The sequence below is a fragment of the Zonotrichia albicollis genome, chromosome 10, assembly GCF_047830755.1.
Source record: "Zonotrichia albicollis isolate bZonAlb1 chromosome 10, bZonAlb1.hap1, whole genome shotgun sequence".
NCBI classification, from domain to species: domain Eukaryota; kingdom Metazoa; phylum Chordata; class Aves; order Passeriformes; family Passerellidae; genus Zonotrichia; species Zonotrichia albicollis.
Window position 1 is genome coordinate 35,005,908 of NC_133828.1, and position 27,865 is coordinate 35,033,772.

Consider the following 27,865-nt stretch of genomic DNA (forward strand, 5'->3'; position numbering starts at 1 on the left):
TGCCTTGCCCATGCAGCCATCTCTTCCTCTGCCCTGCGTAGTTTGAGTGTGCACAAACAGGGCTGGGGGTCTCATCCCTGTCACCACTTTAATGCCATGTGCACTGGTTTTTGGTAAGATGCAGGAAGGGTGATTTTTTGAGGCTGTGGAGTGATGAAGATCCTCCTGTTTCTGCCCCCGGATCAGCAGTACAGGAGGCACCAGAACTGTTAGTGTAGGAGGATGTCTGGGGGCCTTTGCCAGCACTGATACTGCAAAACCCCCTGTTTTTCAGGCAGCACCCCAAACCCAGCTGCAGTTCCCTGGAAGGGGGAGCATAAAGAGTGGCTGTGCCTCTGCCATTGGAGCTTTTAGGAGAGAAACAGTTTCAGCTACTTGGCATCAGCCTGGTGCTTTTGGGAATTAGATGTGACATTTGAGGTCAGGTTGGCATAATTTAAGGGTCAGCTGAGGGCTGGATGTACTGAACTTGCTGCTTCTACCCAGCTGAGCTTAGTGCCCAGTTGTAACCTGAGGTGAAGGGAGGTCTGGGGTGTCCGGTATTGATGGGAGGCCCCATGCAGGCAGAGGGGCAGGTGAGAGCAGTGGCCAGGAGACATGAGGCCACTGCACAGCCCTAAGGACAGAAGCCACTGGTGGGTGGTGGCATGGTGAGGAGCTGTCTGTGCCCAGGCCCCCTCTCCTTCCAGGCTGGTGAGCACCAGACCTGCTGGGCACCAGCGCAGCCGCAGCAGATATGCAGGGCTGGGTTCTTTGGCCTGGATAGACCATGTGCATGTGTACATCACTCTCCAGCTGCAGTGACAACGGCTCTTTGAAATGCTCCTCTGCATTTGCATTTACAAAAGCTGGATAAGCTTTTTTTTAAAAAAATCTGATAAGTAGCAGGCAATTGAATTAACCACTGTTGACTGTATTGCTGTCTCTTAACAAACTCCATCTGTATGGTCTCCCTTTGTAGACACAATTTTATAACTTAATTTCCCTACCAAAACATCAGTGTTTACTTAGTAAGAAATCTGTTCTTTGTCAGCCTAAAACAGTGATTTCTTTATTACCACTCTGCGCAAGGAATGACAGCACAGAGTTGGCACTGGAGCAAGTCTGGTTGAGTCTACAGCGTTGTAATGGAAACAGGGTGAACTGAGGGTCAAGTATAATGGGATTTGTATACAGAAATGTGTCTGCATAAGGAATAGCTGCATGAGATAAGAGAATGAAAGATGAGGCCCACAGGTCTCCCTTTGCATGGGGTGTTGGGAAGGAGGTATTGCTGTAGGTACTCAGCAGACAGGAGATGGGGTTACCTCTGCACCAGCACAGCAAAGTTCCCTAAATCACATGTGCCTGCTTCTGCACCAGCTGATGTTGGTGGGTGCAGGATGGATTGGTGCAGACATCAGGGATTACTCTAAGAATGTTTTGTATGTAATTTTTACTGATTTTGGGAAGCATAGGGGCAGTGAGGGGTTTTCAAGCTATTACAGTTTGTGGCCTTCCTAAAAAATTTCTAGCAGAGTTGTTAAACATAGTATCATGAATTTGGCCTGAATAACAAGAGATCTGCAGAGATTTTTTGCTGTCTTTCACAGCCCCTAAAGGAGTTTTTAGTGCTTCCCAAGGGTTTTGCGAACCACAGGTTGAACAGCACTAGTGTAAACTTTCAGCAGTAAACAGCTGGGGAACATCAGATCCCTATTCTTTCCCTGATAAATGTGTTATATTTTCCTATGCCCCTGAAAAACCGAAAGAATAGGAGAGCAGCTGTAGTCAATGACACCAGTGGATCTGGGAGCAAAGGAGTTTTGCAAGGAAGGCTCTTTGGGTGGTTACGTGGCAGATGAGATATGAAACACCTCATGTTTTTTCACCATGAGATGATGGTTTGGGGGGCAGGGGAAGCATCCTGGCTCCTTTGAAGTATGTTCAAGTTGTACAGTGTGGTGAGCAGGACTGGGGTTTTACCACAGGACTGGGCTTCTGTTTATTGCTTTTACTTTCTCCTGCCATAGAGCCTTTCTCAGTCTTACATTGCAGGCATGCCAGTTGTTTGTTGCAACAAATTAGTTTTGTTGCAATTGGAGAGACTCTGCTTTCTTGGAATTTTTTGTGCTCAGCTTTTCTCTGTGAAAAATTAAACCCTAGTGGAATGCTGTCCAGATTTTAAAAAACCATTTATGCCTCATTCATGTTCATTTTCTTTCTAATGTTAAAAAAGCAAATAGAAATGGAAAAAAAGTGATAGGTTAAAAAGAAGAAATAAATGTTGAAGTGCTGATTTATTGTTAATTCTCTTATTTTGTACAGAAAGCTCCAGATACTTCAAGAGAAAAGCTTGTTTGGAATAAAAAGGGTTTATTCCCTACAGTCATACCAGTGAAAAACTTTTACCTAGTTCTGCTCTTCACCATATAATTGCTTGCTTTTCAACATCCTCGTTGCAAAGCAAAGGCTGGTTAGATCAGCCAGTCTGCTGGATCAGATCTTACATTACATCTTGAGCTCTTTGAGTGCCATTAGCATTTCCTTTTAGAAGTGAAGAAATATTGACAGTTTGGTAGGTTATCTCGCGTTTTACTGCACGTTAGGGCACTTCAAAGTCTTTATGTAGTGATGGGAACTGTCATGAAGTAGATGTGAAAAGGGCCTTTGGTCCAACTAAACCTGTCAGCAAAAAGATTTAGGGCAGATGGTTATTATTAGAAATCAATGTATTTATTATATATTGTTCCAGAATATTTCCCTTTGGAGGTTACTGTGAGTACTGTTGCTGTTTAAAATGTGTCAAATACCAGTAAAATTAATTCCTGCAGAAAACCCAGGGAGCCCCAACCAAAAGCTTTGTTATTATGGAAAGGCATGTCTCTTACTCCTTTGTGCTGTGATGCACCAGAGGCAGGTAGGCACACAGCACACCAGCAGAATCCCTGGCATGTGTCTGTGTGTGTGAGAGATGTATTTCTGCACAGCTATCACAATCACCTTTATGTACTGACAGAGCTCCTCTGTCTGCTGTGTCTGGAAAGGCTCTGTAGAGATCTGTGCTGTACCTGTTCCATTTTGTTATATTCCCCTTTGTAAACTATGGGGTTTGGTTACTTCCAGTTAGTTACAGCAGCTTACTGCTGCTTAGGGCAAGTGTGTCATTTTTCTAAGGCTTGAACACCAATGGTTTTCTCCTGTACTTTAGTAAAGAGAAGCAGGATATTTCAGAGTTTTGTAATTAATTGGATGTAGGTTTTCCTTCCTTGGTGTCTTGTTTAGCTATAGGTTTTAAGTTATAGGACCTTGGATTATGGGAAGAGGACATTCCCAATAGGAAAAGAAGCATATTAGCAGAAACATTAATGCTGGAAGTCGTTGTCCTGGAACAAAGATTCATTTTCCATTCACCCCGTGATTTACAGCACATTCCAACCAAGTGATTTGGCTATGGTCTTCTGGCATAACATTGTTTGCCCTTTCCTTGACATTTTGCATATAAAGAAAAGTTATGAGCTTCTTGGGCATTCAAGGTACCAGGAAATGCAGGAGTCTTACCTAATTTGTTAACATGAAATTATAGATGTCAGACACAGACTCTGTTAGTTAACGTTGGTTAGAGTAATGCTGCAGCCAGTTGATTGTATTACAGTCATGATGAAGAGGAATGGTCTTTTTTTGCTTTTCTGGGATATGACAGGTATGGAGCCAAGGCAGATTTAAAGTGTAATGAATGAATAAGCATTTTTTGTGGTTTGCCTGACTCTTCCATGAGCCCTGCTGTTGTGGTGTTGCTGCCACTGTGCTTCTCTCTCCTCCATGGGTTAGTGCTGGCATAACATGGAAACAGAGTTTCCCAAAGTAGTATAGGAATTGTCTTTTAAATGCTAAACCCTTCCGTAGCATTTGAATGTTATAACCTTTTAAGGGAGAGAAGCCTCCACCCAAAAGTAGCATAGGAAGAAGACACTGGGCAGGGATTCAAAAACTCAGATTTCTTCCCCACAAACATGCACTTCCATTTGTTTTCCCAAGACCAATTTCTTCACAGCTACAAGCAAAGTATTCACTTGAAAGTGCTAATATCCTCAACATGTGTCCCAAGGGAAAACAATGAAATGCAGAGAAATGGCTGTGTCACATATGACACATCTCTCTGACACCCATTTCCCACATCCCCATACCAGTGTTGGCTCCTCTCAGATCTCCCTCAGCTCTGACATCAGGATCTGGTCTGTGTCTACACCTCTCCCCGTCTTTTTCCCCACTGATTCCCACCTGGCTTGCTCCTTCAGTCAGCCATGCCACAGCCCAGCCTTCATCCCCTCCCCACCCTGACCCTGCAGTGTTTTGACACCCCAGCTCTCAAAATTTGTGGCTACTGAAATCAAGTTCTCATGCATGGTGGTTTCAACGTGAAGCTTACATGCCTCCCGGCTTCCACTGCTCCTTAGGTTTGCTTCCTTTCATTGGCTCCTACACTTCTATTCATGCTTTCCTTCATGCCTTTTCTCTCACTTTTCTTCCTTCTCTCCCCCTCAGCTACCTTCCTTGAAGTTTCCCTTCTTAAAATACGCTTCTTCTCTGAAGGCTTTCATCATTAATCTCTCAAGAAACTATCTTAGAGCCTCATCTGCTGTGCTTTGATTTATTCGTTGTGCAGTTTTTTTGGTAAGTATCTCACAGGAACTGAGCTGGTCATCCTTCTACCTCCATTCCTAAAGGAAAGCTTGTGTGAAAAGGTGGGCTTTCAGAACTTAAATTAAAAGATCATGTAAGTAAGATAATTAGATTTAAAAAAGGATATTAGGATCTGAAACAGAATGTTTACTTGCTTTGATGTGCTTTTGGAACATATGTCTGCACAGTGGGTTGTGTGGCTGATTAACTATAAAACAATCTGAGAAAAAATCACCACTATTAAGCTTAAATCAAAGATCTCTCCCTAAGACACTAATTTGACTTGGGTTTGCAGGTCCCATATCAACCCTGATTTCTACCTTTGATGTCTTGCTTCTTTGTGTGTTGTATAATGGAGGGCAACCTTACTTATAAAAATTTGCGGTTTTCTTCCATTTTAAAAGCAAATATTGTTATTGTTGTTGTGTTGCAGTTGTGACAACAAATGTCAGCCAATACTAGACCCTTGTGATAAATGCAGCACAAATGCAAAGAGAAACCATATGTGGTCAGGAGAGTTTTTAATCTGAAAACCAATCCCTGTGCTCAGACTCCCAACTTTGCTCTCTCCAAAAGTTGTTCCTGTCCCCACTGAGGCTGCCAACAATCTGTGAACTTAAAATCATTGTTAACTTACGGTGGAACTTAGATGAAAAAAGGTTTCAAGCTCTAAACCAAAACAGTTTTGATTTCATTATTAAAAAATAATACATATCATGTGAAATCAAATAGGTTGTTTGATTTGTTCTTGGATTTAGATATTTGAGATATAGGATCAAAGTCAGGTGTGTTTGAATATGGAATCATCCTTCAAAAGGAAAAATGAAAGATGTTTACCACTGTTTTTTTCTATTTTTGTAACAAAAAAAAATTTTCTTACCTGGAACAAGTATTTTAAATTACTCACATGCTGGAAGTAGCATTTAGTCTAAGGGATGGAAAAAAAATCATGCAAAGAAATTGTACCTGCCTTAGATTATAATGCTGTGTAGATGGAAAACATAGGAGTTTTGTTGGAGACCTGTTCTTGTTGCTCCTCCCATTGGTGGCAGAGTTTCCTTTGATTTCAGTAGTACAAGATTAGACTGAAGGCATGACAGCTACCACTGCCAGTGGATGTGGAGTGGGATTTTCATAGTGTCTACCTAAATCCTTCTCAAAGCGCTGCCCAAACCACAAATTCACAAATAACAGATTTCATATTCAGAGTTTTTTATCTGTTAAGGCCCAGTGGAATTACTGCAGTTACCTGATCTGACATCTGCAACACTGGCCAAAGGATTCCCCTCTTTATTTTCTACTGTGGGAGAAATTGCTATTTCCTACTATTAAAACTTCAAGCCTGGCTGTGCACTTAAAGCCCATCTTTTAAAAAAGCATCTGGTTTTGCTGTACAGTCTTGTTGCAATGCTGAATTTACCAATTCCATCCATAAACCCATCTAATGGGAACTTACCCATGTTGATAAAAATATCTTTTAAAATCAATATTTTATTGTTATAAACCTTCTATTACTATTACTTTTATGCTTCCTTTTTTTGCTCAAAGACATGTTTGAGGGGAAAAGAGAAAATACGAACTCCATGAAGCACATACCCATTAAATTTCTGCAGAAAAGCTGTAACAATTTTTGTTCAGCTTCACAATCTCTATAACATCTTATAAGTGAGGGCATTAACTGCTGAATTAGCTGTGGTAGCTCTGATTTTCTATATATTCCTCTTTGTGAGTATGAAAAAAAATATTAACCTTATTTTAGAGCTGAGAAGATACAGGGGAAAAAAATATTACTTGTGCATCCTGATGGAGCAGGGTCTGGGAGGTAGCAGTGATGTCTCTGGAGTCCCCATCTCGATCTCTTTGTGGAGGGACCCAGAGGCCGGCTCTCCAAGTTGATAGTCTTATATTCGATCATCAGGTCACTTTACTGGGTAATTATCAACTTGTTGCCGTGCTGGGAGAGCTGGGAAGAGCGAGCGATTCCCCATCGCCTCATTACTGGCGATCCCTGGAGCGGCTGCGGAGAGGCGGCTGCGAGGCAGCTCTGTGCCGCTCCTGCAGCATCCTCTGCTCTCCGAGCTGAAAACACGGCAGGGAGGGAAATCTGTGTGAATGATCAAATGCCATGTGAATTTGATAGTCGTGGCCCAGGTTTGACCTCTGGAAGTTACCTTGTTTTGAGGGACCTCGCGGGGTTTGATCCTCAGGGTACCGCACAACTGCTGCGACCTCTCGCCCTTCCTGTTGTAAGGGACTTTAAATCAGAAATAAACAGAGGTGAAGCTGAGGGGCTGCTGAGGGCTGTTTAGACTGAAGCATTTAGCATGAATCCTGGGGCATTTTAGGTTTCCTGTTGAATACAGCTTTGGCATCCCATCCATACAGTGTCTGCCATGAGAGCAGTCCATTTTTCAGTTGTCTTTATGGCTTTCCTCCCTCAGGCAAAGGTGGTGTTCTGGGTACACAGCACTTGGAGAAACGGGCTAGGAAGTTTTATGTAAAACAAATCGAAAGGAAGTTTTGGGGTTTAAAAGTGGGGTTTAAAAATGATTGTTGGCTTTAAAAACTGTTTTTTAAATAGGAAAACTTTACCAGAGTATGATATCCCTCCCCATGAGTAATTCTGTTCCTTGCTTCTATGTCTGTTTAGCAACTATGCGTTTCTTTATTGTAGAGCAAAACAATGGCCTTCAAGTGTCCATATTCCATTAAGCATATGGAAAAGTATTCAGCCCTTTGTTTTCTGCAGAATGAATTTATTTGTCACATAAGTATTAATTTAGACTAGTCATGGAACATTAGTGCTTGGTAATTGTCCACATTTTTCTGGGGTTTATTTAACTGATGGAGATTATTTCAGAAATGTGCAACTTCTTTAACTGTTGCATTCATTGCTGAGTGCCCCTTGCAGAGGCTGCAGGCTCACAGCAGTGGCAAGATGTTGCCTCATTTTTGTCACGCAAGATTTTGGGATTGCTGATGCATGTCCACTGAGGGAGAGCGGGAAAAAGTCACCCCAAGGCCATTTTCATAGCAGCCAACACTGGTTTTGCCAGTTCCTGAGGTTTTCCCTTCCCAGGAGCCCAACCCTGTTCCTCAGAGAGGATGCTGCTCCTCTGCCATGGGACCACAAGGCTTCTGTCTCAGCACTGCATCCAGCAGCAGCATCAAAGACAAGCACCTGCCAGGCTCCAAGGCACACACAGGAGAATGGTGCTCTGCCTCACTGAAAACCACGGGATGAGGTTTCCTTGCCTTGGTTTTTAAAGGACACTGCCAGCTCCTTCCCCCAGACTTTGGGATGAGACTGCAGTGCTTCAGATGAGCTGTCACTCCTTTCAGCAAAACCCAAGAGGCTAGAAAATTGCTTTTCCTCTGTGAAGGACTGTTACAGAGTGACAAGCTCCTAGGAAACCACCAGAAGTCTCCCAGTGTCCCACAGGCAGTGTGTATCATGTCTCAGATGCTGGTATCTCTCCTTTTGCTGATGGTGTTTCTCTGTTGTCAAGTGTTACCACAGCCCCACAGTTCTACTCCTCAGGCAGCTGAAGACGGGTAAATTGTGCCAGGATTTCTGCTCTCCCAGAAGGGTCATCCACTGCACTGGTGAAGACCTGCTCTGTAAAGCCTTTAGTAGCTTGTATGCCCCCAGCACCACCATGAGGCCCTGCAGCTCTTAGGTGGCATCAGGTGATGTCTCCCTCTGTTAAAGAGCAGCAAAGGAAAAGACTCTCCTGGGTGGGGGAGGAAATGAATCCAGGCTCACGTGCTTCGTCAGAGATGCAAATTGCTCTGCAAATCCTGAACATTAATTATAGAGCTTGGGCTTCTTGCAGGAGCCACAGGGAAAACAGGCCCCTGGCTCACATTAAATTTAATGGTGTTTGGACACCCAATTCCCTTAGCCTATTTGAAAACCAGAATCCCACTTTCTCCAGATATATATGTGGTCAGGTGGAATCCCTCATCCCACTGCAGACAGCAACATTTTTACAGCATTGTGTTCAGCAAAGCCAGGAGCTCTCCCTCAGGTGGTGGGGTGTTTTCCTCATGCTATCTGTGGGATCCAGGAAAGAGATGGGGAGTGACATGGCTAGCAGAGGTCTGGACAGAGAGCTCTATGGACAGGCTGAAGAACACAGCTCTGGCACCATGGTTTCATTTCATACACTGGTTCACCACACCAAGCTGAAGGATGTCCCACTGCAGGGTCTGGGGCATGGGCATGGAGAGCCCTGCATGCCCTGGATGTGAGCTGGACATCGGGACAGAGCTGCCTTGCCCCTGCACTGCTTCATCTCTCATCCACTGCCTCTAAAGAGCAGGATGTGATGGTCTCCTCTGCAAGGAGCAGACCTGTGAGGATACAGCTGCCTCTCCCTGTGTAGTTGCAGTGCCAGTGTGATGGCTCAATGTGAGATGAAACAATGCAGTTGGGAAAAAGCGGAGAAAAAAATCAAACCTTTGGGGAGTTAGGAGCAGAGGATGCCAGTGGCTGAGTGAGTTCTTGGGAGGCAGCTCCTGGAAGCCGCATTATTTTACAACATGCTGCACTGTGGGGTGTTGTTTTGCTAGAATTGTAGATGTACAACAGTGAGAGGTGATCTCTGCCTGGGAGGGCTCACAGGAGCCAGATCATGATGGGAGTATGGCTGTCCTAGTCCACAGATGGAACAGTGAGCAAGGACAGGCTTTGAGCAGAGCCATAAGGAGCTGCCTACTCTCCAGCCCAGTCTTTGTGCACAGGGCCAACCTCATGCTCAAACACCAGCTGCGTTTCCAGCTGCATGCATTTTGGGGAAATTCTTGATCTTTTTCCCAGTGTTACCTCTTTGTTCAGGGTGGAGTTTTCCTATTCTGAGGAACTCCAGCATTTCTGCCTAATTTAGCACAGAGAAAATGAACAGCAAACCCTTCATATTGTTATACGCATTTTAGATGTCGGCCTCACAGTTTGATCAGCAGAGGCTCCAAAGGCTCGTAAACCTGGTAATACATAGTTCCAGGACTGCATCAAAGAAGTTCACAACCCTTTTGGGAGAAGCTGTGAGTACTGATGAAAGAGGGAACTTATTGTATATGTAAGAAAACCTCTTTCATGGCTTATGTATTAAGGCAGGCTCTGTGGCCCAGGGAAGATTGGGGCTGCTTTTAATTTACATCGCCCCTCACTTATATTAAGTCTTCGTCAGAAGAAAAATTAGTCAGATGTTTTCTTAATGACATCATTTTTTTTTAATCCTGTTTCATTTTTTCCAGATGAGGCGGTGGAGATTATTAGAAATGAATTGAAACTAAATCTGGAACAGAGACTTTGATTCACTTCTCCCTCCTCCCCAGTAGAAATAAATTGGTCGGCTCCGTGCTCGGATGCCTTTATTAGCAGCCTCGACAGAAAGCAGCCCCAGCGGCCTCGGTGCAGCTTCCTGAGCTTGCCGCCGCCGCGGCTGACGTCATGGCGAGAGGCACCGGGGAGTGACTCTGGTCACCCCATAATTTTGGTAATGGAAGGCCATGGCAACACAGGTGGGGAGGTTGTGAGGACTGAAATAGCCATGCCATCATCAGTTTGTCTTTCAGTGTCAGGAAAGAAAACAGGGTCGATGCTGGTGGGTGTTGCTCTGGCAAAACCCCGGTCTGGTTCCACCTGTTTTGGTGGCTGTGCATCTCCACAAAGCCTTTATGTGTGACAGGTTTTCACTGCCTGGTATTTCACACCACCGAGCCACAGAGTGCATTGCTACAGGAAAGTACTTTGAACTATAAATATTTCAGAAGGCATTTAATTTACTACCCATCAGCAGAAAGTGTTCAAAAAGCCACAAGGTTTACTAATTTATCAGAAAGACAGAGAAACACATAGAAGATCAAACAAAGACAAACATGCTTGTTGAATTGCTGAATAAGTCTGCAAAGCTTATATTACATTTCTGTGTGGTTTTGTTGATATGCAAGTATTACAAATAAATTAAAATGCACGTGAACTGTTGATAAGGCAGGGTGTGACTGAGATCCTGAGGTGCTGGTGGCATGTTGAAACTGCTCAGACCATCGTGTTTGTGGTTGTCTGTGCATGGAGAGACAAATCTTACACGCACTCACTAATGGCATATTTGGATAGTCTTAGTGGAGGGCCTTTGTAGTACCCTCCCTTAGATCAGCCCACATCCCAGATCCCTGACCTCCAAATCCCTGTTGTCTTCTGTGCTCAGGGTGCAGCCCCATGGGGTGCACATCCATCTCCCTCAGCTTTGCCAGAGCACCCAGTCAGGGACAAATGCTGTCCCTGCTGTGACCTGTGTGTCAACACCAGCTCTGCTTCCAGCCGTCTGTCAGTACAGAGAGAGCTAATACAAAGCAGATTTTGCTCTTTTGTTTTGCCTAATGACAGCTCTGCCTCCTTTGGTGTCTAGCTCAGATTTTCTGCTTCTCAGGTCAGGGTGTGTAACTTTTTCTCCCTTGCACCCTCTGTGGTTTGTCTTAGAGGCTGGAGGGTACAGTAGGGCTCGTGTCTGGAGAAGTCTGCAGACTTTCTCTTCCATCCTTGTTCACCCTTCAAAAAACTGCTTAAGCGCTAAAGCATGCATGTGACTTTTTTTGTTACCTGCTGAATCCCTCGGTATTTACTGACTTTATTCTCAGGTAGCACTTGGCCTGGGGAAGATCTGAGGGATTTGAGAGAGGCGGCCCCCAGAAAGCATGCAGTAAAACCTCTCATGAACTTTTGCCCTCTGAACCGTACCACTGACCTGTCAAGGAGGTTTGTGCTGGCCATGATGGACAGCAGGAGGTGGGGCTGCTGCACCAGCACTGGCCAAGCCACGCATGCTGGGCTGAGCAAAGCACGGCCCAACATCACATAAGTTCTCCTTGCAGCATTTCCGTCCTTGCACAGACTGCCCTGTCTAGGGCTTTCTGCACATGGCAGCACTAAACATCTGGATATCCAGGGGCAGCAAGGAGCTTGCACACCCCAAGTTTGCCTCAAATATTGTGTGGCCAGCCTCCCTGTGCAAGGAGATGCGGTGGGATCTCCAGCACAGGGTGTGTTCCATGCCTGCTCTGTGTGCAGGCACTGCCTAAAGCAGCTCATGCCCCTTTCCACAGCAGCCCAGTTGGGGTGAGCCGCCTTGCACAAATACATATTTAGTGCAGTACTGGTGTGTGTCCACAGGAAGCTTGGGAACTTCAGACTGTGCGTATGCCAAGAAGAGAGGATTGTCCCACAATGTGCTTGAACTCCTCTCTTGTGGGCAAAGGTGGTGGGGCAGGACAGAGAGGGGTGGCAGCAGTTGTGCCTGCTCTGGGTGGCTGTGAGTGACAGCGCGTCTCTGTTTTCCTCCCCAGGCCTCCTCCTCTGAGCGGCAGCCCTGTCATCTCTGACATCTCCCTCATCCGCCTGTCTCCGCACCCTGCCGGGCCCGGCGAGTCTCCCTTCAGCCCCCCTCACCCCTACGTGGCACCCCACATGGAGCACTACCTCCGCTCTGTGCACAGCAGCCCCACGCTGTCCGTCATCTCCGCTGCCAGGGGCCTCAGCCCTGCCGACGGTAAGACACTCTGCTACTGGTAGTGCAGCGATTTTGTAGCTCACCAGGACTGAAATTCCCTAAAACCCGGGGATTTACAGCTGCAAAGACTCCGCAGCTGCTCTCTGAAGTGGGAGGGCTGTCTCTTTTTCTTTTTGTTGGTTTTTTTCTTCCCCCTTTAACTACACATTTGTTTTGCATCATCGCACTGAGAAAGCAGAGCGTGAGAATAGCTATTACTGCTGGATTATATTATAAATATTTTGCTTAAAGTACGTTCCTTTCTGCAGCGCTCTCTTTCTCTCTTAGGAGCTTCCCTGTTCTTATGTCTCTGCTGGGACCCAGCTTTCCCCAGAGAGGGTCACAGTTGTTCTGGCCTGGCTGAGACTGATGTTACAGAGGAGACAAGGCCAGCTGGGTTATCCCCTGTTGGCTTTGTGTCTGGGGTCGGTGTGGCTGCTGAGTGAAGGCGAGGGGCCATGCTTTCTTCCTCCTTACTCCTGAGCTGCTCTGCAGCAACCCTCAGGGAAGGCAAGGATATGTGGGGAGTTGGTGCTGGGTGCAGGCAGAGGTGATCATGTTCTCTGAGCCCTGTCAGACCCCATGTTGAGGAGCTGGGGACAAAGACATCCAACAGGCAAAGGGGAAAATGAACAACACTGCTTTTACTTGGCAAGGTGTAAGTCATGCCTTACTTCATCAGAAGAGCTTCATTACACAGTTGCAGGTGGCTGGCTCAGTGCCCAGGGAATAGCTGGGGACCTGGTCTCTGCATGCCCAGCAAATCCCAACATCCCTTGGCTCCCAAGCTGCTGCAGGAGCCAGCGGCCCTTCAACACTGCAAAGCAAAGTGCACCAGAGAGCAACAAGGACCCTGGAGTAGTGTCTGGCAGCATAAAACTGTCCTGTATAGCTAAAACAACATCACTATAGTGATGGGGACATGCATATGTCTTCTTCCCTCCCCTTGAAACGTCATTCGAACTCTCAGGCACCCACCAGAGAGAGTATGATGGCTTGTGTGTGTTTGTGTGTGTTCTGCCCTGTCCTCTCTTTCCAAAACCAGTTTCATTGTTTGCTGTGGAAGAAAGGCATTGCATTTTGGGTTGCCTTTCTTTTCCTCCTTTTTTTTTCTTTTTTTTTTCTCCCCTTGTTTAAGGTGGTGGTAAATAAGTTAATGGGGCAAGCGGGTGGGGAGGCAGGTTTGAAAAATTACAGCTGGGAGAAAGTGAGTGTAATTGGCTTTGGCAGCCAAAATGGTTTTATGCTGCCAGACACTAAACCTAGTTCTATGCATTAGACCTTGGCTTTAATTTCCTCACGCTGCTATCGGGAACTGGGCTGCATTTGTCTTTCCTTCCTAATAGGCAGGGATGTTAATGCTGACAGGGTTACTGCTGTCGGCAGCCTGGGCCCTCTCCCCCCTCCCAGGGGTGCTGGCCGCGTCCGAACGGGAGGATTATTAGAAGGGGGAACGAGAGATTGTTTATAAATTTGCGGAAATGGAGGAATGCAGAGGCCCCAGCCTGGTCTCCTTTGTCCACAGAAGCACGCCCAAGCGCACGTCACGCGCGGAGCCGTGCGCATGGGGCTGCCGGGGGGCGCGGGGGGAGCCGGGGCCGCCAGCGCCAGCTCCAGGGTCTAACACTGCACTGGGAACCTTCTCCCCATGTTTCTCTCCTCGCCCGTGGCTCCAACAGTGGCTCACGAGCACCTGAAGGAACGAGGCCTCTTTGGGCTGCCCCCGCCACCACCGGGAGCCAACCCTGCTGACTACTACCACCAAATGACGCTGATGGCCGGCCACCCAAACCCCTACGGGGACCTCCTCATGCAGGGCGGGGGAGCAGCCAGCACAGCCCACCTCCACGATTACCTCAGCCCTGTCGATGGTGAGTAGCAGCTTGGGTTTTTCCTGGCATGGCTGAAATTTTGGGATAGATGGATGGGACTGCCTTCCAGGTGGAGGTTGTTGAATGTGGTCACTCAGCCCTGCTGGAACCTTGGGGTGCCGCACTATTTATTTGGCTTAAAAGGTCACCTCCTTCCATAGATATCTATAAGATATACATAAACTAAAATAGGTACATCCTGCTCTCTTAGGGAGGATGGCATGGCTGCAGCATGGATAGGAGATGGGCTGGTCCAGCAAGCTGGGCATTGCTGCTGTCCTGCTGCATTCACCATGGGTGACCAGAGCGTGCCTGGGGATGAGCTGCATCTCTAGCTCCCCATCCCACCCTGTGTTTTGCCTGCTTGGTGTCTGGGGTGAAGTTGGGCCATGCACCTCCAAAGCTATGCTAGGCACAGTGGACGTCTCATGTTGGTTAGGACCTCTCATGTCCACAAGGAGAGAAAATATCTGAATGGGGAGACACAGTGGAAAGAATAAAATAGTACTTCGAGCAAGGAAATTCAAAAAAGCAGGAATGTGGTATTTGTGATAGGACTGTGTGTTATAAACTCAGAAAACTCTCTCTCCTGGCTACATGAAGAGGAAATAGAGTCATATTAGGCACTGTAGTGCTGAGTCACCCCTGTGGCCTGTCTGCTGCCCTGGGAAGAGTCTGTCTGGAAGCATATATGAGGTTCAAATGACTTTTAGAGCTGTTAGAAATGTCTTTCACTTCATGCTACATCTTGCAAGAACTGGGTTGTACAGATATTACAGAGGGCAGTTTGAGGATTATTTCTGCTGCAAGAAGGAGAAATCTCAGCTCAGCTTTCAGATTCAGCGTCTGTTTCCTGGGATGTCTTCCGATTTGCCTGTGGACCATTACAAGTTTTGGAGTGGGGATCTGCATCATTTCATTATCGCTTCAAAGTTTCTGTTGTTGAGCTTTTAAGATGAAAGACTTTGTGGTCTTTCTGCTTCATAGAGTGACTGGTTTAGAATGATAAAAGCTGTTCTGGCTTTTCAGTGATGGGAGTTTACAGATACTTCTAATGGAAAAACAGTTTCTCATCTGTGGCTGCTGTGGAAGTTTTACCTGAACAGTCATTTTGTGCTGCCAATTCCAAGATTAATTTGGAACCTGGATCCCAGTCAGAGAGAGCACAAGCTCCTTGGTACCATCCTGCCCTCTAACACCCAAAATATATCTCAGGCTTCACTGCTGCAAAGCAGCTGGTCAGTAAGACTGCTCTGTATTCTCTCCCAAGGGTTAATGCCTCTGGTTATAGCAGATGGGTGCAAACGAGCCCTGCCAAGTTCTCCTCGGGCTCATGAACAAGACTCCTTCCTCCTTGCCTCCTTATTAGTCCATCTCTGACCAGCAGTGCCTCACTGAAGTGCCAGATAAACAACCAGTGAGGGAAGCAAACACGACTGTTTTCATGGTGGTACAGGCTGGCTCCCAGCACAACAAGATGCTCATCCTCTGGTTTGCTGAAGATCAATCTTTATCTGAGGTACTGAGGTACTCCCCTTGGCAGAAGACTCTCATATTGTTTGCCTTCTCCTGAAAACAGCTCTATGGTGAATCATGTATCAAAGGTCTCAGTTTCCTGCAGCCAAGCTCATAACCATGATTCACTGCAGAGCCAGGGCTCACCAAGAATTTATTATGATCTTTGTGAAAAGCTTTGTTGGTGATTAACTGGAAAGCCTTTTCTGGGCCTTCACGTGGGCTCTGCGTGAGATGGAAACTTTCAAACATTATGAGAATGTGGCACTGCTTTTTAAGAATGTGTAAAGGAGCACCAGTCCAGTACCACTCCATGTGCCTGGGTTTATCCATCACCCAGAGAAAAGAGAGAATTGTACATTATTAAAGCAGAGAGTAAAATGGATGGCTCTGAAATGCTCCATGAGGAGACAGTGTCTCCTTCTCTTTTTAGAAAGTTATTTCAAAAATTTAAATCAGCAGGGCCTAAGTAAATAGTTGAACAGATAATTTAATAAAGCATCCTCTTATGGTGTTTTTCTGAGACAAGAATATCAGTAGCATGCATAAACCCCCAGTGAGTCATCACCTCACTGCATCTGTCATTCAGAGAGCCCTTTTCTTACCAGCCTGGGAACATAGAAACTTTACAAGAATTATTTGCTGAAAATGCAGGTAGCTCTTGTTAAACCACATGCAGCACCATCATTCATCTGTGATAACACTGGCACCTGCAAAAGGAAAAGCAGGAGATAAGCATATATTAAATCTGGCCTATTCAGTGTCACATCACTTCCAAACATCTGCAGGTTGGTCCTTGGGAGCTGTGGACACTGGCTATGGTGGTTCTTCCACAGACACATACCTGTGTCTTTCTGGTTCCTGTAATTGCATTTCTCAGAGAATTTCTGAGTGCCTTCATGTTTTTTTCAGTGTTCTTCACTCCATCATGTCTAAGGTCAGGAAAAGTAATAGGATATGAATGTCAGCTGGAGTTTGTTGGTGACATCCCTGTGCCAGGTCTGATGAGTGTTCACATGGTGACTGAGCTGGGCTGCCCAGAGCTGCATCTCTGCTGGGTTTTCAGTGTACAGCTAGAAGTTAAAGCAGTGACCAGATTTAAGTTTTACATACCAGATTGCTGTGGTGTTCAGACCAGTCCCAGTGAAGACTAAACAACCATTCAGTTGCTTCTCCTGTTCCACTTCCTCATACAAACAAGGACTCAAAATCCAACAGTCGAATTTGAATCTAGGCTTAATCCCATTTTCTGGAAAGCCTATACTTTCAAATCAAAAGTTAATCACTTTCCAATGTCATAGCATTGCTGATGGGGTACATTTGAGGCTGTCTACAGGTTCTATTCAGCAGACCAAAACAATCTTTCGCATTTCTTTTTTAGAAGTAATACTACATGGTGGATTATTCCAGGTGACAGAGTGGTTGTGCAAGAGCATCCCTGAGGCAGGAAAAACTGGTGGGAAACACAGTGACCCTGGAGATGGCTACCACTTTCATGTTTAGTACTTGCAGCTGCTTTTTCCCCTAGGCACAGGGCTTCCTGTGATTACTCTCTGCCCTTCAGGAGGAGACGTTTTCTCTCAAGAGGAGTCCATCCACACTGACTTGATGCTGCTGCTGTTATAGCCCTGTACACCAGCAGATCTCAAAGTGCTGCACAAGCAAAGCCATTTCATCACTGGAGACCACAAAGAAAAAGGAGACCCCTGAGTGGAGTAGGGGCAGCTTTAGGAACAAGATCCAGATCTTGGAATAATGCCAGGATGGAAATTAGAGATCATCTTTAGGTCCATCACTTTGCAGAGCTTTGAGAGTGTGATTGGGTTGTATAGATGTGTTTGTGCAACAGTTACCAATAGCAGGGATGAGCCTGCAATGCTGTCCATTTTGTCCAGCTCTGGAGCTAGAGGGGGGATCCCTACCCTGTGTTTTGCTGCCAGGTGCCACAAATGGTGTCACAAATGTCTTGATTCACAATCAGCAGTTTAAGTGGTAAAAGGCTTTGTTCAGTGCAGCATAGCCAACAGGCCAGCAGCTGGCACACTTGCCTGGGATGTGGGCAAATCACAAAGCAGGACTTTATTTCCCCAAATCAAACAATGATTCAGCTTCACCAGCCTCTTTCAGGCAGTGTTGTTGGAGCCTTTCTCCTTGAAGGAAATTATTTAATAGCCAGCAGGGTAAGGAGCAGGGCTGGCAGTGCAGCTGGGTGGTGACTGCAGGCCCGTGGCTGGGAGAGGTGAGCTCAGGACTCTCTCCAGCAGGAGAGAGCAACTGTGGAGCAACTGCTCCATCAGGACAAAAGCAGAGAGCTGAGCCTCGTGGGGACCTAGGAAGGAAGTGCTTCCCCTGGGGCTGGAGGGACAGCAGCCCTGGTTTGCAGGCTGGATGTGCTGGATCACAGATGACTTCCCAACCAAGCCAGCTGTTGGCTACTCTGGGCAGACGGCGCGCCCTGTAGTCGCTTCCTTAAAAACTCTCAAAGACTTCTTTTTTTTGGTTGTTTTCTTTGTCCCAGCATAGAATGGAAACTTGCTGAAATCTCAGAAAAGGTTCAGAGAATGGGAAACAATTTCCCACCCATTTCTAGCCAGCAGTGCTGTTTTCCTCCCCAGAAAAATATGTGCAGAAGAGAGAAAAAGTCCCAGAGCACCCCATAAGTGCTGTGTCTGGAATCCTGCTGCACTCTGGTTTCTAAAGAATTCAATTTACATATGCAAGTTGAGTCGACTAAACAGTTACCTTGTGGATTGGGAGTAGAAGAATGCAGCCTTGTCTTTCAGCTAGGATTTGAGGGAAGCATTAGTATTCCTTGAACTGCAAAGTTGATCGGCCTATGGAGAGAAGAAAGAAGGGTCCCAGGGCAGTGTCTGGTGCCAGAACAAATGTCCAGCATCTGCTGCAGTCTAAAAAAGAGGTGTGTTGCCTCTGCAGAAGGAGAGAGGGGAATAAGGAACTGGTTACACAAAGAGTGTTTGTAGTTTATTGCTGCTTATCAGTTATGGGACCATCCTGTGTTTTTATGGGGCCGTTGGTTTTAATTTGATGATGGGAATGGGGGGGATATTTCTGTACACTTTGGATGGAGTTTTCTTGTGAATGGTGAGGAAGGGGGACCGTTTTGATAACACAGTATTTATCCTGGGGCTTGGCCAGGGGAAGCAGTGGCTCTGGCCAGGTTTCAGTGAGGCGGGAGGGGAGCAGGCAGGGTGTGAGCCATCTGCAGCCCATGTGCCTCACAGGCTCGTCTGTTAGGGAGCAGATACCCTGAGTCCTGTCGTGAGCACGGCAACATATTTGTCTGTAAAGGGTTGCGGGAATTTCCTTATCCTGGAGGAGCCTCGAAGGAGCTCCCACTGAGTGCCTGGTGTTTCCTTTCGGGAGGGCTTTGCTGCCACTATTCCTAGTGTGACATAAGGTCTGAATTCTTGTTCCAGAAGAAAACATCTCTTGTAGAATCCCTCTGATAGCCCACGGCCACAGAAGTGGTCAGAGCAGGATACCTCTGCTTGCACTTCCCAGACGAAGTTCGGATCTGATCCTGCTCTTGGGCCCTGGGATCAGGCACCACAGTTGGTCCACAAGCTGCCACATGTAAGAGCTGACCATTTGGTCATCACTGGCCTGTTGTGGATTAATCTAAATTTGGGAGGAGTATCCCAGTTTTTGAGCAACTTGTGGATGTGATAATTCATAGGCATTGCAGGAAAGTGCCAAGGATGCTGTTTCCTTCTAGCAAAGAAATCTGGACTTTCCTCCCAGCTCTAAGCTGTCTGGGAAACTTCCCCCAACATATTTTCCAACCATCAAAAAATTCTTTAAACTAATCCTGTTCATTTTGAAAGGGTAGAGGAGAGAGGAGTGTTAGTGATAAATGTTCCCAAAGCTTTCCATCTGTGTGTCTGAAAAATGGAACCCGCCTTTAGTTACTTCTCTGGGCACAGTCTCTGCTGAACAGTTGTGTGTGGCTTTTCTTTTGGAACAACACTGGACCTCAGGAAGCAGAGGACTTGGCTTATGTGCCCCAGTGGCTGTCAGTCAGCCCATGTTGAACCTTTGCTATGTACAGCCACACAAATGCTGACCACTGCTGCTGCCTGCTGCCATTTAACACTGCTGTTCCTGCTCCATGTCCTCAGATCAGAAGATTCAGGTCAGGCAAACTTTATTATTTAGAACAATCCCAGTGTTGTTAATCTGCTTTTGAATAACAACTTTTAAAATGTTCTCTCTTCCTAAATGCAGTAGTGAGCATTTCTTCATGTGCCTAAACTCCTTTTTTGTTTCCCAGACGATTCTCTTCTCAGGCACCTTGAGCAGGCTGTCATTAAGAAGAGAGGAATTGTTCATCCATAGCACGATTTTAGGTCACAGCTTTCTGTGGAGGCCTGCAAGACCTGAGAGGCTTTCGTGTAAAGCATGAGCCCAACTTATTGGATCTGCTATCAAACATTTCAGACAGCCCACAGTACTTGCAGGATATAAATTAGAGTGGACACTAACACAATGCATATTACTGGTTTTGGGCTGGAGAATTCCCAGGAGAGCTTGATAATCTGACAGCTTTCCATGGAGTTTTACATGGGGAAAAATGGCATACCTGTGTGCAGCAGGGAGGAGTGCCCACGTCGTCTGCACTGCTAAAACCCAGGTTTCTGTTGGACATCAGGTCTTCCCTCTGCAAATTAATGGGGACCAATGGCTGATCCAGCACTGTGAGCATAAATCATGTGAAGGAAGAGCAAGAAATGAGTACAAGGCTTTTCTTTCTATTTAGTAATTTATCAAGGGAAGTGGCACATTAATAAACAGATCTCCCTTGAGATGTGGGAGTAACAGAGATAAATATGACTGTCAAATCTGGCCTGCTTCCTTCTGTTAGAGAAGGAGGAGACTGTGGGAATGCAAATGCAGGAAACAATATCTATATCTGGAAATACGCATATTATTTGTAGGACAGAAATCTTGACAACTCATCTGAGATGGGGCCCCATCGCACTTGGTGCAGTTTGTTCAGAATAAAATACAATCCCTGTCTAAAGGAGCTCATCTAAATAGATGACACTGGGAAATAGGGACACAGAAAGAAGCAGCAACTTGCTCAAGGAGGTGTGGCTGAAGAGGACTGGGAAGAGCACCCAGGTCTTTCCAGGTTATGGTGCATGTGTTGAATCAAGATTCCTTATGGCCAGAGGACCATTATGACCTAGGCCCAAGCAATCTTCATGTTTGGTCCAGGGCTCTGGCAGGGCTCAGATTTCAGGAGCCAGATGTCAAGTTTGGGAAGTCTCCATTTCAGCCTTTTGGGCCAGCCTTTGCTGAGGCGAGTTCATTTGCACAAGGAATGGTTTGATCACACCAGCAGGACACATCTTACCTCCTTCTACATCCCAGTCAGCCTCTCACCTACCAGCACTGTCATCAGGACAGAAAGTTCATGCTCTTACAAAGTGCCAGGCTTGTATTTGGTGATGCGCAGCCAAAATCAGTGCCTTCAACCAGCTACAGGAAAATGGCTCATACTGCCTGTCTAGGCAGTTCAGTGTTTTATTAACATTGTTTAATAGGATAAACCCATAGGATGCCTTCTGGGGAGACCACCATTGCTGAAGTCAGGTGGTGATACATTGCAGTGCTCATCAAGGGAAGGAGCTGGAGCAGCTGAGCCCTCCTGCACCCCTGGGTGGATGGCAGGGATTACCAGCCAAGACCCATTGCCAAGTGCTGTATTTCATCCTTAGAGTTTTTTTTTTTTTTAATACACAATCCAAACACTGCTTGCTTTGGAGGGATGAGTCATTCCAGGCAGGGTTTGGATGTGGTACCCTGGTACTGAAGAAAGTTGTGATTTGGCCCATCTGCAACTCCCATCCACGCCACCCCAGAGGTCTGCAGGTGGGTCAGGCCTGGGCAGAGTTTCCTTTGGGTGAAGTCAGTAGTTCCAGTTAGCGGTACTGAAACACTGAGAGATGCCAAACTTTTACAGTATAACCCATCATGTATTGCAGATCCATAAATGGGCCTGGCAGGGTTGGAAATTACTTCATGCCTGAATGATTGACAATTGCTAATAGGGTCTAGGCACTGGCAGGTCCCCTCAGAGGGGGAGAGCTTGAACTTTGTGCCTGAGCTGCCAAATTGGTTTTCTTAAAACTCTTAATTTACTTTCAGGGTTTCTGGAGCCTCGCCTCCTTCATTAATTGGTTGATCAGCATTGTGCTCATGCTCGTTTGGTTTCCGTTCCCCCCGTGCACAGGCACACACTCACCATTTGCAATGGGCACCCAGCTTGGATGTGCAGCTCCCCTGGCCTGCTGCTCCTGACACCGAGTCAGCAGGCATGGCTGCACTCATGGAAACCTTGCTGGCCTTCTCCCTTCTAAGTTAATTTAGTGCCCATGGAAGGGGGTGATGGACAGGATTCTGTTTCCCCTGAGGACAGCAAAGCAAGCGGGCGTTCATGGCGCTGCCTGACCCCTGTGATTCAGCACCCAGAAGAGAGGAAGCCTCCCATCAAAGGGCAGTTGGTCCCTGTGCTGCTCCTGGGTCCTGAACACCCCGCAGCAGTCATGAGTGCAGCAATTCTCAGCACTTCCAGCCCGCCTGCAGGAAGGGAGCAGCCCACGGGTCTTGTCTGACAAAGCCTCTCTTTCCTGCAGTGTCCCGGTTTTCGAGCCCGCGGGTGACTCCGAGATTAAGCCGGAAACGAGCACTGTCTATCTCCCCACTCTCTGATGCCAGCATTGATCTCCAGACAATGATCAGGACCTCCCCGAACTCTCTTGTGGCATATATCAACAACTCCAGAAGCAGCTCAGCAGCGAGTGGCTCCTACGGCCATTTATCTGCCGGGACGATCAGGTAAAGCTCTGGGATCAGCTCCATTCAGCTGAGGAACCACCCGCACGAAAGAAGGGATGATCCTCCCTCAAGGGAGAGCTTCCCTTCCTTGCAGCCTCTGCTTTTGTGCATCAGGGCTGTGTAGCATAGTAAATCAAAACCCCCCATCTGGTTTTGCATGTGGAAGGGTATTTTGTGGCATTTGGGGTGGGGTTTCTTTGGCTGGATTGGGGTTATTGGCTACCACGTTTCCAGTAATTACAGTATGATCATGCGTCCCTGCAAGCAGAAACAGATAATAAATTTGTCTTTAAAAATGCTCATTGTGAGCAGTTTGGTTAAGAAACACTCTGATTTAAGAGATTGCCCCAAAGTACTCTCCAAATTGCTGGCCCACATTCTTAGAAAAAATGTTGCCTGGGTGGATAGAAGAGCCTAATTCTAAAAGCGTATTTAAACCAAATCTAAACCCTTGAGTAAAGTTTTGTTCAAATCTTAATTAAAAAGCACTTACATTAGGCAGCTAGCTGACTGTTGTCAATCCCTACTGTGATTGCTTCACCCAAGTTTCACAATGTTATTATTCTTTTTGTTACTTAACTGTTAAAAATGTTAGATGTAATTAACACTGATGTTGCAAAGCAAAGGGTTACAAAGATTATGCATACTTAAAATTTGTGGGGGAAAACAGAGATGTTCTTATTAATAAGTGTAGCATTAATTATGTAAGTTACTTTATCCAGCAGCATAATTTAGAAATTGACTGTAAAATCAAACATAAGACTGACATAAACAAATTGCAACTTCTAATCTGGTAATCATATTTTTTCTAGCCTTTTTACCTGTTGTCATTAGCTGCACATACCTGTAGCATCTCAACTTACACTCAAATATTAAGAGTACTATCTGGTATTTTTAACAAATCAGTAGAGTCCAGGGACTGACCTGATGGTTAACTTTCAGCTTCCAAGGGAGTAATCAACTAATAATAAAGAATTTGAACTGCTTCTTGGTGTTCTAAAAATATATCCTAAATGTCAGGATTTGTAAAATGGGTAACATATATAGCAGCATAACTGCCAGAAGTTTGGTATGAAAAGCATTTTTGTTGTTATTTTAACAACATCTTAAAGGCAGGAATGAAATACTCTCTCCAAAAGCAAAATTGGTTATTAAGCGTGTTTCTAATTATGGCCCTATTCTCTGAACACTCACACCTTGGGCAGTTTCTGTGGTGAAAATACCATGAGGGTGAAGGTTCAGGGCAGCCACTTTTTGAAGGTGGCAAATAATCAACTTTTGGGCTGTCTGTGCTCGTGCATCACTCATCTAGAGTTACCACAGAGCATCTCCTGTGCTTCTCCTTCTCTGCCCAGTGGACCTGCTCCTGGGAGTGAACCCCTTTTTTCCAAAAGCAGAGTTTTGTTTTTACTGCTCGCCACTGCTGCATCCTGTCTCAGACCTGTTGCCCCAGTCATTGCCCGAGCAGCCAGGGGGAGTGGTGTTCCTGGTCACTGCTGACCTAGATTGGAGATGAACCAGTGACCTACATAGGAAGGGTGACATGCTTCAGCAGTCCCCTGAGCCAGCACTCCCCCCACCTGAATGCAGAGTAAATTGCATGGTTTTGGACTATGTTAAGTGGATACTTATTCATCCCTGCTGTAATCTGTGCCAGGTGAGCCAGGTGATGCTTGTTTTTCATATCCAGGTTAGCATAACCCCAAAGCTGCAAGTCTGCAAAAGAGGTCTGCCTGGGAAAACCCAGGAGCCTTAGGGGCAGCAAAGCCAGATTTACCCAAGTCCTATCCTCTTATGGACTCCCAAGGGCTTTTTTTGGGTTTTTTACATAGGAAGCAAGGAAATAATGGCCACTCTAATGCTTGGGTCAAAATGATTCACAAGTTTGCAGAGCCACGTTTAAATCAAATGGTGAATTTGCAGTAAAGCAGGCGGTCAGGCTTATCCTGGCATTGAAGGCGTCTATCTGGGCATTGCAGCCTGGTTCCTGGAGTCTCCAAGAAGCCAAATTTAAATCAGTGACTGGCTAATATGATAAATATTGTTTAAAATAACTCCTCATCATTTCTCTTTCTACTGTCGCTGCAGTCCGGCATTCAGCTTCCCCCACCCGCTTAACCCCGTGACATACCAGCAGATCCTGACCCAGCAAAGAGGCCTGAGCTCAGCCTTTGGACACACTCCCCCCCTGATCCAGCCATCCCCAACCTTCCCCTCACGGCAGCACATGGCAGTCATCTCCGTGAACCCATCACCAGCACAGAGCAGCAGCAACAGCAACTGCATCTCCGACTCCAGCCAGGTAGGGACAGCCATCCTGCATGGCACATGTGAAAGTGGAGGCACCTTCTCGTGGGACATGGACTGGTTGTGGGAGTTCTAGCAATTCTCTTTGTTACTCACACTGTGCCTTTATGTTGCTTTTCTTTTTTCTGGCAACTGTTTCTGAATTAGTCACAGACAAATTTTGCACCCATCTCCCTTCCTTGCACCTACCCTTACAGAGACCGAAGGCCTTGGTCCATCAAAGTATTGAACACAAAATGCAAGGTCATCCCAGGCAGGAAATCTCCTTGAACACGCTATGTCCTATGGAATTGAGGGACATCAGTTGCTGTAGTGTTTTGCAAAAGAGGCACCTGTGAACCAAGCTTCTTGTTGGGACCTTCACCAATCCCTCCTTGCTTTTTTGTACTGATGTGAACCATGATGATGGTCCTAATCTTTAATGTGTAAGTGCATCCTGTGTAGGACCTCTTCACATTTTACTTGCTGTTCTTCTTTTTCAGTAGGTTTTCTCTCAATGTGTCCCTGCTGTTAATTTTTACTGCTAAATTTTGCAAATCCAGGGGCCAGATTTTGAAAACTAGGAATGAGATCCCACACTTTAAATGCATCCTTACTAATACTTGTGAGCACACAAACACATGTATGTGTGCGCAAGGCCTCCACATGCACTGGGTCAGTGAATATGTTTAGCACATTCTTAATCATTTTTCTTTCTACTTACATTCCTTGCAAGTCTAAATTGCAGTTGCTTTTCTCCCCAAAGACTTACTTCACCATATGTCACACCCATTTCAAATCGTTGTTTTAGTAGTATCATACTGAACTTTTCAGACTGGTTTATTGTTTTAGGGTTTCTCATGGCTGCTGCACTGCAAACTCTGTTTGTTATTGCAGGTTATTTGATTGATTGGTTTTGTTTTCTCCTTACAAAACTGGCTACCAAAATAATGTGGCTGGAAGAGTTCTGCCTCTGTTCAAAAATTTGCAGGCCCAATCTTGAGCAATTAGCAAGAGTATGTAAAATGTTAATGTTCCAATTTTATGCACATACAATGGGATGGTTTTTGTCCTGAAGTTGTTCTTATTTTTTAAGAGCTTAGCAAATTACACACACAGTCTTTTCATTGACACAGCATGCCAGAGCCGTCACATATAACCAGAGCCCCCTGTTTCCCCCAGGAATTCATTTTCTCAGCAAATCATTTTGTCACATTGAGAAATAAAACTGGCTTGGGTGGGGGTTGTATAAGGCTTTGATAGCTATGCCATGGACTGGATTGCTCTGAAACACAGCAGGAGTGGTGATGCCAAGCTCACCAGCGAGCCTGAAGCTGAGACTGCCCTTGATTTTTCTTCCCTCTCTCCCATCCCTCTGCCTTGCACAAACCCACATGAGCTGGTTTTCATATGAACCCCAGGCCAATCCTGCTGTCCCCTGCCACTCCTGAAGCTCAACCTTGACTGATTTTAAAGTTAGTTTCCAATGAGGAAGTGGGCCACTGTCTGTGTGTCATCCCAAACCCCAGTGCCATTTCTTGCCTGGTTTTCTTTCCTAGAGCAAGCAGAGCAGTGAGTCGGCCGTGAGCAGCACCGTCAATCCAGTAATTAACAAACGCAGCAAAGTCAAGACTGAAGTTGAGGGCCTTCCCCCAGTGTCCCCAAACACACAGGTAACCTCCCTCCTGTGAGCCATGTTGTGGGGTTGAGGCAGCGAGCTGCTGGGTCTCATCTTTGGGAATGATCCTCTTGGCATCTTTTGTTGTAGCTGGGAGCAAGGCGGCAAAATCTGCCAGGCAGGCAGGTGTCTCTTGGAGCACAAAGCCCAGGAAGGGATGGGGCAGAGCTGCAGTGACTGAGTGAAGCATTCCATGGGTACTTGGGACTCAGCTTGCTGTTGCTGTGCTGGATAGGAAAAAAGAGAGAGCAAATATATCAAGTGTAATAATGTAAAAATGATGTCTGAGTTTTCTGTGCTGCAAAGGAAGCAGCATTAGTGTCTCAGAGCAAACATAGATTATGAGGGAAACTTGCATGTAGGTAGAAAGCTTGCAAAAAAAGGACGACTTCTTGATTCAGCAAGGAATTGCTCCTAGAAACATCCTTTACGCTGGTGACACAACATTTGACACCAAGAAGGGCCCAGAGGCCTTTGTTTTCTTTCTGGAGCCCTGTGATTTCAAACTGCTTAATGGCTGACAGTATCCATCTGACCGTCCTTTATCACAACTGTAAACTATCAGGAGTGCTCTGGGCACTTCATTTTCATGAAATATTAAGCCGAGTTATTGTCAAGCGAATGGAAGAGTTGATGACAAATTTCTCCTTCTGCCCTGGTTCAGGAGCAGGTCTCAGCATGATGCATGGGGACAGCAACGTGTGCAGTCATCAGGGGGCTGGTAAAATTGATGAAGATAGCATATCAGGGAAAGATAAACATGCTGTAGTCAGCACGATTAGGGCAAAGAGGCACCTCTCTGGAGCTTTGAGTTTAGGAGTGCATCTACACACTGCTGCAAAATCACATGCCCAGAAAAACCAATCTGGCCACTGCCTGGGCTTATAGGGCAATGTGTTTATTTCTTGCAGCAAATGAAAAAATATTCAAAAGCCATCTCAAAGCATGTGTTATGGAGGAGCTGTGGGACAGACAGCTGCTCGCTCAACCACTGCCACCTTCCATGCGCTGCTCCATGCAAAGCCGTGTGCGCCCAGCTTGGAAGTGCTTGGATAGCACCAGCCTGGCTCACCCCTGCAGCCCTGCTCCAGGGGTTTTATCCACTGAGTCTTAAAACACTGAAATTGGCACTGAATGGAGCGGTTTAAAGTAATGCAATGAGATTTTATTAGAATAGCAAGGTGAAATTAGGGGTAGGAAAATGCACGCTGATCATCTAATAGTTCCTAATGAGGCAGTATGTGAAGTAATTCCCCAAGAGAAATATAGGTTCCACATCTTGCAGTATTTCAGCATGGACTGGGAAATTACTAGAAGGTACCATGTAAAAGCCCATTCTTGGCGAGGAGAACAGATTAAAAATCTGAATATAGTGGGTGTCTACTTTGGTCTAAGCAAGAAAAATTAATTAAATTTAGAAATTCCTTTTCTGCAGGAGACTG

At 46.0% G+C, this 27,865-nt stretch overlaps 1 protein-coding gene across 3 annotated transcripts in view; it reads left to right on the forward strand.

The window, feature by feature from the left end:
• Nucleotides 1-27,865, forward strand: part of GLI2 (GLI family zinc finger 2) — a 187,729-nt gene that overhangs the window by 136,306 nt on the left and 23,558 nt on the right. For all 3 annotated transcript variants that reach the window (XM_074548768.1, XM_074548767.1, XM_074548769.1), the window contains exons 4-8: nt 12,010-12,212; nt 13,892-14,083; nt 22,258-22,459; nt 24,548-24,761; nt 26,305-26,418. In XM_074548768.1, the coding sequence (XP_074404869.1) occupies nt 12,010-12,212; nt 13,892-14,083; nt 22,258-22,459; nt 24,548-24,761; nt 26,305-26,418 (925 nt within the window). The remainder of the gene's footprint in view (nt 1-12,009; nt 12,213-13,891; nt 14,084-22,257; nt 22,460-24,547; nt 24,762-26,304; nt 26,419-27,865) is intronic.